At 38.1% G+C, this 14,035-nt stretch overlaps 2 protein-coding genes across 4 annotated transcripts; both read right to left on the bottom strand.

Moving 5' to 3' along the window:
• Nucleotides 1-1,533: 1,533 nt before the first annotated feature.
• Nucleotides 1,534-2,798, bottom strand: LOC128922136 (putative uncharacterized protein DDB_G0286901). The gene is made up of 2 exons (XM_054231781.1): nucleotides 2,514-2,798; nucleotides 1,534-1,992 (listed from the first exon to the last, which is right to left on the bottom strand). Exons 1-2 carry the CDS (start codon nucleotides 2,796-2,798, stop codon nucleotides 1,534-1,536), a joined length of 744 nt encoding a protein of 247 aa, XP_054087756.1.
• On the bottom strand, nucleotides 2,713-13,984 carry LOC105213865 (alpha-protein kinase 1). Of its 3 annotated transcripts, XM_054225250.1 has the most exons (7): nucleotides 12,428-13,984; nucleotides 10,401-10,835; nucleotides 9,002-9,160; nucleotides 4,559-5,141; nucleotides 3,459-3,571; nucleotides 3,008-3,376; nucleotides 2,713-2,933 (listed from the first exon to the last, which is right to left on the bottom strand). In XM_054225250.1, exons 2-7 carry the CDS (start codon nucleotides 10,743-10,745, stop codon nucleotides 2,928-2,930), a joined length of 1,575 nt encoding a protein of 524 aa, XP_054081225.1. In that variant the 5' UTR covers nucleotides 10,746-10,835; nucleotides 12,428-13,984; the 3' UTR covers nucleotides 2,713-2,927. The 3 variants fall into 3 exon arrangements, with proteins under 3 accessions (XP_054081225.1, XP_054081228.1, XP_054081231.1); XM_054225253.1 differs by lacking the exons at nucleotides 9,002-9,160; nucleotides 10,401-10,835; nucleotides 12,428-13,984 and adding an exon at nucleotides 7,191-7,775; XM_054225256.1 differs by lacking the exons at nucleotides 9,002-9,160; nucleotides 10,401-10,835; nucleotides 12,428-13,984 and adding an exon at nucleotides 6,855-7,180.
• Nucleotides 13,985-14,035: the final 51 nt, after the last annotated feature.

Here is a 14,035-nt window from a genome sequence, read left to right as displayed (position 1 = left end):
GTAAAACAGCAAAGGACGCCAAATTTTTCCCCGATCTTTTGACATTCCTCTTCTGTAAGATTCGCCATTTCATCAATGAAAGATATACGATTTAACAACGAGTAGAATTCAGTAAAATTTACTACCGAAATTCTGAGTTAAAGACCTCAACTTTAAGAGCGCTACGTCCAATTTATGGTTGTCATAATCATCCTGTCTGACTGCCCAATCATAACCGAATATTTTTGGCCCGAATTTGATGATATCGACTTTGAAAATATGAGTTTCCAACACGACGGCGCCACAAACCGATCGATTTATTGAAAACCAATTACGGTGAACGTGTTACCTAACGAAATGGCCTAGTCAATATGCCAACAAGCCAGCGACGGTTGATGAGTATCGGCCGATTTATGCTTGAAAACCGTCGAAAATTGGGTTCAACGTCTGGACTTCTACGAGCGTGTCCGTAGTGGCCATGCAAAAGAAATCGAGTTCCATAGGCTACATTTATTGCTAGAATCTGAACTTTCTGGAAATAGTTCCAAGGTGAGGGTATCAAAACGACTCCGTGATGGAGAATCTTAATCTGAAACTGAAAATCGTCTTGCAAGTCATTCTCTTCGCTTCGCAATCGCGTGCTAGAGAGTCGAGTTAAGAGCGCTCGCAGCTGAACAAAATTTCAAAGCCTCCCAAGTACGCGCTAGAGGATTGAGTATGGAGGGTGTGCAGCGGCTTGAAGATCAAAATATTAGAAATATACAAGTTCGCACTAGGCAGTCGACAGATTCTGCCGGTAAGGTTTTCATAACAGAAATAAATATTGGATGATTGACATTGTCTATTAAATAATGTGAGTCAAAAGTGAGTCTCCAATTGAATCCGCAGCGGTTAATTAGCATTCTAACTACACACATAACTTATTTCTTAAAAAGTTCTATATAACGCATGTGAATTCCTCAGCCATGAAACGATACAAACGGACTGCGTCCACCAGCTACTCTAAATTGAATACATACTTTTAGAACTTTTAACTTTGAAAAATTTGTGGAACGATACTAAAAAGTTTTTCGAAAGTAATACGGATTATCGTGTCAGTTGTGGTAAAAAATTAGTTTTCCGATTATCCATGAGTAAGTCTGAATGACTCTGAAAAAGAGTTTTCTGTTTGTTTTGGTTTCAATAACCTTAAAAATTTATACGTATTTTAAGCGTCTCATAACACTATAAGTTTCGTTTACTACTGCACATTACACGTGCGTTGGGTATAATTTGAACTGCTTCATATCAAACATTGATTTATATTACATAGTTGCCACACTAATTTGATGTTTTCCACTTAAACTACAAAGTCGAAATTTGGAAAACCATTTGATTTGTTGATTTCGTTATCTCGTTTAAAGCAATCACTAAATACCTTCCTGTTTAACCACTGCCTTCTGGCTTCCGACAATTACCGCCGCCGCCGAATGGATTCGAACCTTTCCTGGTGAACCTTTCACTGCAATGCACGCCTCTCAATGTTGACTACACTTTGCCTCGCTCGAAATGAATTCAATTCGGATTTTGCACCTCCACCTGCATTGGCACGTGCATCTGCATTTGCATCGGCACCGACACCGGCGACATCAGAATTATATTCGTCTTACCCTCCTTGTCGGTGGTGAATTGCCCGTGAATTTGCAGCAATTCCGATTTCTCGGCGGCGCCCACCTCATTCCGTGTGATTACACAATATTGATTGCCATTGTAGGTGACGACCGGCACACCGGCATTGCCGCCGCCAGTCGCTTGCGTTGTATTTGTTGTGATGGTGGCATTCGCATTCAAATTGGGCGTGACAATGGCGCTGTTGTTGATGTTGTTCGCATTAACGGTGCCATTATTAGTTGCGTTGTTAATGCTGGCGACGCTGGCTGTAACAGTTTGATTATCAGCAGTGAAATTGAGGCCGTTAAGTTGCGCTTGGACGTATGTGGCTGCCGTGGGGGAGTGTGCAAATAAATGGGAAATCTAGTGGAAATGAAGCGAATCATTGTTAGTGAAAGTGATGACTAAACTGGATGCATGATTGGTTGATTGGTTGTTGGATTTGTTGTTTTTGTAGTTGGAGTTGTTAGCGAGCAAGGTTGGGGTTGTTGTGGATAATAGTTTTGGTGGTTTTGGTTAACAACATACAAGTGTTGAATAAGAAAAAGACAAAAAGAAGAAGAAGAAGAAGAAAAATACGTACACGCAAAGTTATATTACACAATACATACATACATACATATGTACACATATACATACACAAACATGCAAACTTAGTTGAAACAGTTTAACAAAGAGGAGTTTTTGGTTGGGGGGTGATCAACAACGGTGGAGGGGAGCGGGACAACTTGTGACTTGTTTTACTGATTGAGATACAAATGCCTTCCGCTGTCTGTTGGTTTAGGATCACTGGGGTGAATATATATAGTATACGACACACAAGCACAAACACACACACACATACACATACATCTATATGAGAAAATTCAGTTATTTTTAGTTACTTCAGTTGGATTGCGGTTATTGTTGCTATTGTTGTTGTTGTTACTGTTATTGTTGCTATTACGAATATTGCCACTGCTGCCCATGTTGTTATTATTATTGTTGTTGTTGCTATTGTTGTTGGACATCGCTGCCGTAGTTGAAAATAATGTTGACTGTTGCGTGTGCTTCTTAAACTTTTTGCCCGCGTGTGACGGCTGCTGCTGCTGTTGTTGTTGCTGCTGTTGCTGTTGCGCGTTTATAATCATCTGATTTTGTATGATTATTTTCTCTCGACGTGCATTCATCTCGACTTGCATTGTATTCGTATTTTGATTGGACTCAGTTGGAAAGCTGCTCTGCTTTCCCGCGTTGGCTGTTGTTGTTGCTGTTGCTGTTATTGGTTTAGTTTCCTCTATAATTTCCTGTTCCTGTTGTCAATACTATATATAACAATTTGTGGAAAATTATAGTGACAATAACGGTTCATTAAAGTCATCCATCAACAACAACTCACCTCTAGATGACTCTTTGCATGCAATGTCCATTCGTCCCGACTCGAGAACATACGTCCGCATAGCTCACAAGTCCACGACAACTGTTGCTGATGATGATGCGGTATTATGATGCCCGGTATGGCGGTAGTTTGTGCACTATGCTGGCCACCTGTGGTTTGCACTATAATATTCTGTGTGGCCACTTGTACGGCCTGTTGTTGCAATTGCAATTCCAAATTCTGTTTATTGTCCTCCGGTTCGGGCTCTTTCTTCTTCACCATATTGTTGAGTCGCTTGCCCAATGGCGCTATATTCGTTGGCGTCACATGCTTGAATTTATTCATATGAATCACAAGTTTATCGCGTCGAGCGAATGCTTTATTGCACACCTACAATGCAAATGAGATTTTTTTTATTTTAGGTTAGAAAATGTTCGATTTGTTTGTAGTTGTAATTGTTTTCATTATATACTTCACAAATATAGGGTTTCTCGCCCGTATGTATGCGCATATGTATTGTGAGTTTGTCCTTTCTGGCGAGTCCTTTGCCGCACACCGTGCATTCGAATGCCTTGTTATTGGGATCTGCGAAGAGATTTGAATGTGAGTTTGGAGTTATGATATACGCTTTATATTAGATTTCTTCTATATATTGGACCTAGAGAACTAAAGTGCTCAACCTTGAATAATTTATTCAGATTATCTGTGATACTTCTAGAAGGAATATATTACTTCGTATTATATAAGACTACCAGCTGTCCTCTCCTGTTCAAATGAGCGTTACACGAGCTTAAGAGACTCAACATAAGTTGACAAGCAGGGGTATCTCAAACTTCCGATGTTGACTACTTCACAATTCTTCACCAAGTTGTAAGCCAATTAAGTTCAGAGCCCTCTAGAGATTCATACATTGCTGCTTTGGAGAACTGTATATGTACGTTTGACATATATGCCACTGTGATGTGAAGTTCTCCAAAGAAGTAATGTATGAAAGCCCTCGGAAAATATATTTTTGTGGAATTGAGACGCAAATATTTTTCAAAACAGCAGACATCTTAGAAGATTAATTCGAACGAATTGAGTTCATTCAAAGGACCTAGCGGTCTACATGTCTTGAGAGTGGCGAATCAAAGAATCTACTGATATAACTGCTAAAGACTCAGATAAGTAAATGGCGATAGAAGAAATAACAGTTTTATCTCTGAAAATTAACCTAATCTATAAAAATAAACTCATCTAGTCCAAAACAGTTTACAGCCGGTGAGCACCAAGAGCAACCTGTGATCGAAATTCAATTCGATCCTTCGAAAAAAGTAAAGTTTCAAACCTATTTTTTATGTTCATGCAAATTTTCAGATAGCATATCTCATCATAACAAAATCTTTTGGAAGCTATGGATGAAGTACTTATTAAATTTTAAAATAAGAAAATTAAGCTCTAACTTTAATCTACAAGTTCATTGAAAAACTAAACCACTCAAGCATATACCTATGTTACTTGTAAGCTGTCCCCTTTCGAAAGTTCTAAATACATCAATCGGGTAAAGAGAACACCCAATTCGACCATACTCACTTTTAGATGGATTCGTTTTGCGTACACCCGACGAGGCTTGTTGCACTTGTTGCAGTGCCTTCAGTCGACTGGCCGGATGCATGGAACCACCCTCGACATATGGCTCGGTGAATGGTATTAGATTTGGTTTGGGTATATTGTAGGTAACATTGTCCGGTGACCAACTGCCTAAACTTTGTAGCACGCGTACGCCACCCTCGAAACCCATGCCGACATCGTCGGGTACGGTGAAAGTGCTCTCAGCGCCACCCGAACTGGAGGAACTTATTTGTGGTACCTTAATCGTGCTGGCGTAATGTGCTTGCTGTTGTTGTTGTTGCTGCTGCTGTTGTTGCTGTTGCTGTTGCTGCTGTTGCAATTGCTGTTGTGACGTATTGTTGTTATTGTTATTATTGTTATTGGTGGTGGGCGAATTCTGTTGTTGCTGTTGTTGTTGTGCGGAATTCGTGGACGTTTGTTGTTGTTGCTGTTGTTGCTTAAATTGTATTGCCGCTTGCGCCATTTGTTGTTGCACCGCCATATGCGCCTCCAAGTATGCATTCTTTTGCGCTACCGTCATTTTATCCATATTAACGGTACCGTCCTGCAGGTGAAGCGTGTGGAATAAATTTAAAGGAAGTTGATTTTAAAATAAATATCGCTTTTGTTTCTATGATTTAGGTGTTAAAGTTAAAAATTTTTATTCAACCGGCTTTAGCGCCTAAAAGCGTGCTTTGCCGCGCATTCAACCTCTATGTTTTCACGAATCTTTCCACTATTCTGTGTGTCAATCTCACTTCGTTTCAAACGCATTTTTCACAAGTTCATGCACTCACTCTATTTCGCGCTCTCTCTCTCTCTCCCACTCTCGCTCTCTTCCTCTCTCCTTAGCATCCACTTGCACTTAACACACTCACTTTCCGTTTCGTTGTTATGTTGATATTTACGAGTCGAGGGCATAGTCATTTTACCCTTGGAATGTTTGGGGAAGTGAAACATACTTTTTGGGGCGCATTTTGTGACGTACAATTGTTTTTACCGCGTTTGTTGTTGTATGCTTACGGGGTGGGGACGCAAATCATTACCGTACTATACTTTAACTGTCTTTTGTGCATTTTGTGTAATGAAATGAGAGCTTTTCCTGGAGCATTTCAAGTTTTTTTTTTCATTTCATATCAAATATATACTCATTGAAATTCGTAGAAATGTGTATAAAAATAAATTTAATTTATTTGTATTTGTATACAATAACAACAAATTGTCTGTAGGTATTGGTGAGTGAATTTTATTGTTGTTATTACATTAGACGAGTATGTATATTTGTATGTAGGTGTGTTTCAGTATAAGCCGGTTGAGCTGTTCATTGCCGCCTAGGACCTCTATATATATTATTATATGTATGTATGTTCATTTGTAATGTTGTTGGTATGAGGTGAAAGTGCTTTAGGTGGATTTTATGCTAAAAGCAAAAGCGAACATTGCTCCCCGAACAATGAAATAACCTTATGAGGTCCAGCTAAGGACAAAGAATGATGAAGTTCGAACATGTACCTTAGGTATACAAGAATTTTGTTGTGATTGTATGCATATTGTATATATATATATTTTAATACAAAAATATTTAGTCAACAATTTTTTTTTTTTTTTTTAAATTAAAATAAAAGAAAAAATTAAAATAAAATAAAAATTAATGGTTTATAAAAACCATTTATGCCACTTTTGTGTGCATAAAAGTCTCAATATTATGTTAAATAATATTTTTTTTAGTTTCAAGCATTTTTTAAGTTAACTATTTTTTATTAATTTCTTTTTATTAATTTTTTTATTTTTTTTTAGTTCATTTCATTTTACATGTTTATATACAATTTTTGCAACTTTTTCTCAAATTAGTCGTCACTTAAATGTAATTTCTTTCTTGTCGTCGCATTTTGCTTGGCGATCTTAGTCGCCAGCGCCGCCATTTGTCAGTATACTAGTATTGGGGAGCCAGCAAGCCGGCAAGCACTTCCGTGGCGGCGCTTTGGCGTAGCTACTACAGCCAGCCAGTGCTTCCTGATTTCAGCGCTCTACCCAAAACGCACACACACGCACATACACACACACACACTTGCTTACATACATGTAACTGCGATTTTTTTCAATAGCTTGTAAGCATTTTTTTACTAGCTTGTTAACAATTTTTCCCTAATTCGTAAGCAATTTTCGCAATGCAAAAAAAGTTAAATATTTGCAACAGTATTTTTTTATTGAAATTTCATAGCAATTAATTTTTTTTAAAAGCATATTTTCCACTTTCCACTAACAAATATGTAAGTACCGCTTAAACTCGCTTGCGAAAAGCCAACATATCAACGGTTTGTCGCAAAAATTTTCATTCAGTCACCAAAAAGAAATCAATCGATATTCGCACTTTATCGTCCTTAGCCACCATAAAAGCTTGCACAATGAGGAAATTTTTGGTGATTTTCCGTTTTCCACTAAAGTAACACCAAAACGCGGGGAATTTTTTTTGTTTTTTTTTTTCCTGTGCCTCTAAATATAATTTTTCGCGTTCCCTAAATTATTGGTGCTTTTTATTGTGGGCAGTGAGTTATGAAAAACCGTATACACTTTGTGGGTAAGTTGGTGCTTATGAAAAAATTTTCATCATCACCTTTTGTTTGTGTATGTATTGCGAAACTGATTTGCCACTCATGGTGTAGTGGCCTTCCGTTTTACTTTTTCGTACATTTGAATTAACATTTGAGTGATTTCGGATTCAGACACAGCGCGTTTTCGTCGGTTGTTAACTGTTGTAGTATGTGAATCGTATCGAAATGTATCGGAGTGCCGCCGTCGCCGACGCCGAAGTTATTGCCGTTTGACTTTAACACCCGCACGACTGTCGCCCGGCCACTCGTTGCACGGTCCGTACCGCCTGCCCGACTCAGTGCCACAGTTGACAGCAACGCACACTAATCACAATTGTTGTTGTTGCATACATTTAAAACAGTTATAATTTAATATACAGTTATTATATTTGCATATATAATAAATATTTCAACTCGAATCTGTGAAATTTAGACTCGAAGTCGGTATTGAAATGGAAACTTTTTAGGTAGTTTGACTTCAAACGTCCTCAGCGCCGCAACGTTACCCCAAAGAATGGCAGGAAGAAATATGCCAGTGTCTACTAGGCATTCAAGCGTGCTTTGGCGAGAGAACAATAAGTTTTTCTTGCGCAACTCATCAGCACCGGCTGCCGTTCGCCATTCGCCGGTACTCGTATCCTTGTGACGCGTCGTCTCCCTACCCCAAAAAAAGCATGTTGCCGCCTGTATGCACATTACAATGTCAAAGTTAGCGCTCGTAGAGCAATTTCTGTGAGTATCTACTCATTGCTGCCATGCCTTTCCCAACTTTTTCCAAAGTATTTCTGCTCATATTGTTCAGTTGTCTGCAGACGCCGGCCGGTCGCTTGGGTGGTGGGTGGCAATTTCTCTGTGTGTGTGTTTGTGTGGGTGTGTGTTTATTTTGTGGCAGTCTGCATTCCAAGAGTCTCTTGCAATTCATGGAAATGGAACAAGGCAAAGTGAACTTTACGACGATTTCTAATTAAAGTTGCCGAAAGCTTGGTGGAAATGAAGGATGCAAACAAGCATTTTTGCACTCCAGGGGTTCTTAACTTTCATGTTTCAGCATGGGTCCTCACACACATATCGAAGTTGTAGAAATATTATATAGAAAAAACTATATAACTGATTCATGAAGTATAGATAGGCGCTTCGCTTATTCCTCAGTGTTATTGAGACTCATGAAATGACCTCAAATGATCCCCAACTTGAGATTTCCCTCTTTGTAGCGATTCCAAAATTCTCGTGAATGGAAAGAACATAATAAGTGTATTATCGAACCTCGATTCAAAGGTTTTTATAGAGTTAGAGGTTATCTTTGTATACGAAGGCTGATTCTCTCGACAATAGTCACGTAGAGTCCCAATTGGATAGCTAAATGTGTAAATGATTTATAAAGCCTCCTAAATATGGTTCGTGGAGACCTTTATACATTGGCAAAGCGCTTTGAGACTCGTATTTGTTAAGACAAATAATTTCGATCCCAGCCAACTCGCCTGGTTAGACGAAATTACGACTACTGAGATTTTTGAACCTCTGTCATGCAAATGCAGTGGAAGAGAAAGGGACAAAACGATTTCACCTCTCTTTTCGTCATACAGCAATATAATTCTCGTCTTCCGAACTGACAAGAGGTCCATAGATCCAGCGCTAGAACGCAAGGGGACAACGGTTTTAGAGCTAATAACTTTTAATTATTGGTATAAGACAAGTAATAGGTAAGAACCGTTTTTCAATTCAACACTCCGCGTTATATTTTTATCTTTCTTTATATTTAACACACATAACACATATACATATCATATGTACTATAATATATTCAAGTTGAACTTCTTTATGATTTATAATTTACCTGAAAATTAATTGTAGCCGTCACCGCTCTCATTGAGTCCGCATAATTCTGCAGAATATTCTCAATCTGCAATGTCGATTGTCGCCAGTCGAATAGCTGTTCCACTTTGTGTACGCACTGCTCGCAGATATTCTTTGGAAGGTAGTCGTCCTTGGATATCTAAAAATGCACAAATACACATCGAAAATCAAGTATTTAGTTTCGCTCAAGTGGAATAAAAAATTAAAAGATGTAGAGAGTTAAAATGTATGTTCCTTTAGATCAACTCTTGAATTGTTGCGTATGGTTTTTTTTAATTTTTCAGGTCAAGATAAATATTTTGTCTAGTTTATTAACCGGAATATCGCTTAATGGTCTAAAAAATAATAAAAAAAATTAAGTTAAAGTCCATCATTTTGCATGTTTGGGATCGCTGGTTTATCCTAATAAGTAAGAGAATCAATCCTAAACTCAGATCAGATTTGTCTGATGGTATTGAACAAATTTGATAAAGAGAATGTTGAGATTTCAGGTTCTATTTCTATTTCATCCGATCCTTCTAAAAATATTGGCGATTGGAAATGGGTTTTCAGATGTTAAAATTCGTTTTCGGCTTTCGATTGAATTAATGATGATGGATTAAAAGAGTTTTCTTCGCCCGAAATTGTTATGAACATTGCGAGAATTTGTTTCTCTCCTAAAATTCTTATCTTAAACTCAAATCTGAAAAATATTTACCTGAGATCATGTTGTTATTATTATTAATTTTTTTTTTTTAAGAACAGAAAATGTTACCCAAATAATTTTGAGGGATCCTACCAAGTTCTACCGAGACAGTTCTTTGTCGTATACAAATTTGGGTCCATTTCCCGATTTTAGGGGGACCTAATCTTCTTTCAATTAGTTTCCATTGTAATCCGAAGAATCTCTGGCTGGTTAATCGGTCAAACATCGAGTTCTTACAATTGTATGTCTAAATATTAGGTTATTGCCGATAATTCTATTATTTTACCGTTTTCCTCAGTTATGGACTAGGACGCATTTGTACATTATCTTTTCATTCAGAATATAATATTTTGTATCTTTCCAGCTTGAGGTATAATATTTTTCACAGTATACTCGCATAAATATGCACTGGGTATAAAATTTTAGCTGCCTTATACAAATACAAACCTCATAAAAATAATAAAAAAATATAAAAACAAAAGTGTTTGCCCCCAAAACATATATAACACACACACCCCACAACATATAGCAATAAACTGCTATGTCGCTGCATATGTGTCGCTGGCTTCTAGTGGTCGCTACAACCCACAAATGGGGGCTACATTTAGAGCGCTAACAACATAGCATTGCATAGCGCTCATAAGTATGTATTTGGTACGAAAAAATATGAAAAAATGCTCGCTTTTATACTCACATTTGTTGACATTAGCGTGCGCAGTTTGTAGACCAAATTCCTCTGCTCCGCCTCCTTTTCGAAGAGATGAATTTTGGCGGGACCATTTCGTATCGAACAGAAGCGGCAAAGTTCAGCGAATGTGGTGAAGTTCAAGTCACCGTTGTAGACTTGTTGCTGTTGCTGTTGCTGCTGCTGCTGTTGTTGTTGCTGATGATGCTGGTGCTGTTGTTGTTGTTGCTGCTGTTGTTGTGTATTGTGTTGCTGATGCTGGTGCTGCTGTTGGTGCTGCGCGTGGTGTTGTTGTTGTGTTGTCTGTGATTGTTGTTGTTGTTGCGATTGTTGTGTATTATTGCCGCTCAACATAACTAATTCTTTTTTGCTATTCTTGTTGTTTGCTTTCTATTTTACTATCACACTATAGGCACTCAAGTGCCTCGGACATTACTATCATAGCTATTAAATTGGAATTTAAAAAAAAATATGAAAAGATAAAAATATTAAATAACTGTTTTTAAATTAATATTTGAGATTTTTTGTTGAAATACTGTGTCGCTCAAGGCTTGAATGGAATTTGCAAACAAATTAAAAATAAAATTACAAGTAAGAAAGGACTAAGTCCGCGTGCTACATAACAATTCATACATCATTTTGAAGGATCATAGCAGAGTAAATACTTTTAGGGATTGTCGAAACTTCAATACTTCGTTATAGTCTACGAAATTGCGAACCGATTAGTCAAAAGCGTAGAAATAAATATATTGGTCTTTTGGGGATTTACATACATAGGCATATAAGCCGATATAGATTATATATTCACTTCATTCCACTGAAATATCTCCCATAATAACTGAAAGAGTCGGCAATAGAAATAGAAAAGAGGAGCGATAATCTTAGATTTTAGAATGCGTAGACTGATCAAGGTCTAGATCATATATTGAGATTAATGACTGATTACATTGAACCAATTTTAGTCGGAAAAGGTGCCGCTCCGTTGATGCCTTCGTGATTTCAGTTAGCTTGACAATTTGACAAAGATCCATAAAGGTATGTGGAATAAACGCAAAAAGGACGCCGACATCCCCAGTGAAGGATCTCGCTATACACTCGACTATCGTGGGAACTCAACTACCGATTACACATATTGAGGGTATACATTTCTGATGTTAATAAATCGGTCATCATCCCTCGAGCCGAGAAGAGATACAAATATAATAAAAAAATCACCAAGCTAAGATATTTCCTAGCTTAAGATAAGAAATATTTACTTGAATAGCTTGTCGTTCAGCTTTGTACTTTTTTCTGTTTCCAAAATTAAAGAGACTTAGAGAGAGAATCGATGGAATTTGCTATTACTAAGAAGGTAAAAACTTCATCACTGGAAGATCTCCAAGCTGAAGTACTTTGAAACAGTTGGATTATTATAATTGAGATGAAGCGAGACATCATAGTAATACGAGTACATAACATCATGGAGAAGAGTTCCTCTACTGCTGTTATAGAAACAGCTATTTTTTTAAAGCATTTTAAACACTTATTTCTCTCAGTGTACTGCACTTGTCATTTAGCAGCAAGTCAGTAGCTATCAACATACATTTGTACAGTATACTGACTAACGCGATAATCGCCTGACGCAATCGTGACATACTGCGATACAGAGAGCCGAGTGCAATGGGCTATAAATTTGAAGAATTGATGGAAAAAAGTAGTGTTGACTTAAAAACACAGCGTGAAATTGGCGCTTTGAGTTCAGACCAGAGCTTAGCAACATACGTACAGTCATACACCCACACACACATATTTGACAGCTGCAATTGTAGGTGCAGCATTGGGCGCGCAATAACTGCACTTCTCACCACCCACTAACCTTGGCGAAAAATCGATATTGCACTCTTCCAATGACACAAAATTCGCTGCATTACGCGGAAAATGCCAGCACAGCGGAAGTACGGAGGCGCAGCGCCAGAGCTACGGTTACTTGACAGTTATATGCTTTGAAATGCGCCACTAAGCGCTCAAAAGGAATTGTGTGCAAACTGCCCACTTACCTTTTTCCTTAAGTGTTTGTTTACTTATGTGGATGCCATAAACTGCATAGGAATTTATCGTTTGATGAACGCATTACTGCAGTCGCTGTCGCTGCTGCTGCTGCTGCGGCCGCAATGGTGTGACACTAAGATATACTAATGAGATGGCCATTATCACATTCTCTTGCAATCATAATCAAATCACAACTTCTGTATTCTTTTCTTTTCACTACATTCACACTCGCCTTTTCTTGAATTTGTTTTTTTCTTTTGTACAATTATTATTTCTTTTTATTTTGCTTCGTTGCAATTTCACTTCTCAAACCACTTGAAAAACGCTGCACAGTGAAATTCTTCGATTGATTTGCCCTTTTTTTCAGCACTCAACTCAACTCAACTCCTGTAAATCTACACTGAGAATAATTGTTATACACTTCCGTGTTGTTGTTCTTTCTATCACTGTTGTTATTGTTGTTTCATTAATGCACTTTACACTCAATGCAGTTAATATGCGACCAATGTTGATTTCCGGCCTACTGCCTTCCTGCTGACAGCTGGCCGCCACCTCCAACTGCTGCTGTCGCAAATGCACTAATGTCAAAATAACGTGTCCAAAAAGCTGCAGTTTTAGCCATGGGAAAAACCCACCCCCTGTCAGAAAAGAGCTCTACTAGCATTTCCGCGTATGCGCAGTTCGCCGCTAGAAAAGCCAAACAGGCAGCAAGGAAAGGGTTAACTGGCTGTCACTTTGTTTTGATAACAGTTTCGACTGATAAATTAGTGGTTTAACAATTAACATTGTTCAAAAATATAATAATTTAGTGTTAAGCTTTCATTCATTATGTTGAACATGTATGCAAAGAAATCTAACAGTAAAAGCAAGCGTTCTTGCAAGTGTTGACTTGTGTCCCCTGGAACTGTCAAAATAGCCAACAGGTTGGCCATTAAGCACAGAGCTCACACCTAACCAGCTTTCAAATACATATATATAGAGGAGAGTCGGTGGGTAGTCCTACGCAAATAGCAGTAAAAACAAACCCACACTTTAGCTGGAGCCCAAAGTGTTGGAAATCTCTTCTATATGGAGCGTTTTATTGACGTCAATATTGACTGATTAGCCCAGATTGATAAGGCCTTTTTAACACGTGGGCGGTTTTTCAGCAATTAATTTTAGGAAAACGCTTTCACTCTCTCGATCTTTACATACATATTTGTATACGTTTTGTATTTCCTTAATACCGTTCGATTTTGCAGAATGGAGCCCTGTATTTTGCCCTTATCCAGCTAGTCCATGTGTATGACCAGTGTTAATCCCAAAAAGACGACGGCTATTAACTTCTCTGGTCGATGGGACCGTCTTTGCCTTCTACTGAGCTGGTTCGCCTGCGAAGTGTACTGTTACGTACGTTCCTTGGTCTTTGCTTTGTACCAGAGAATTTATGTTTCATAGTAGGTTACGAATCGGCGTAAAAACTTCTTCGAATTGCTCTTAAATGGCTTCGGAACCCTGAGTGAGGAAACGCGGAACCTCACGAAAGAAAATTTCTTTTCTCTTATCTTTCTTCGAAAAGGACGACCTCATTATATCAAAAGAGCTTGTCGGATGTCTTAAAACACACACAAGCTATA

This window comes from Zeugodacus cucurbitae, chromosome 2 (genome assembly GCF_028554725.1).
Source record: "Zeugodacus cucurbitae isolate PBARC_wt_2022May chromosome 2, idZeuCucr1.2, whole genome shotgun sequence".
Classification (NCBI taxonomy): Eukaryota; Metazoa; Arthropoda; class Insecta; order Diptera; family Tephritidae; genus Zeugodacus; species Zeugodacus cucurbitae.
The sequence above is the reverse complement of the archived record's forward strand: the minus strand, read 5'-3'. Positions and strand labels throughout refer to the sequence as shown.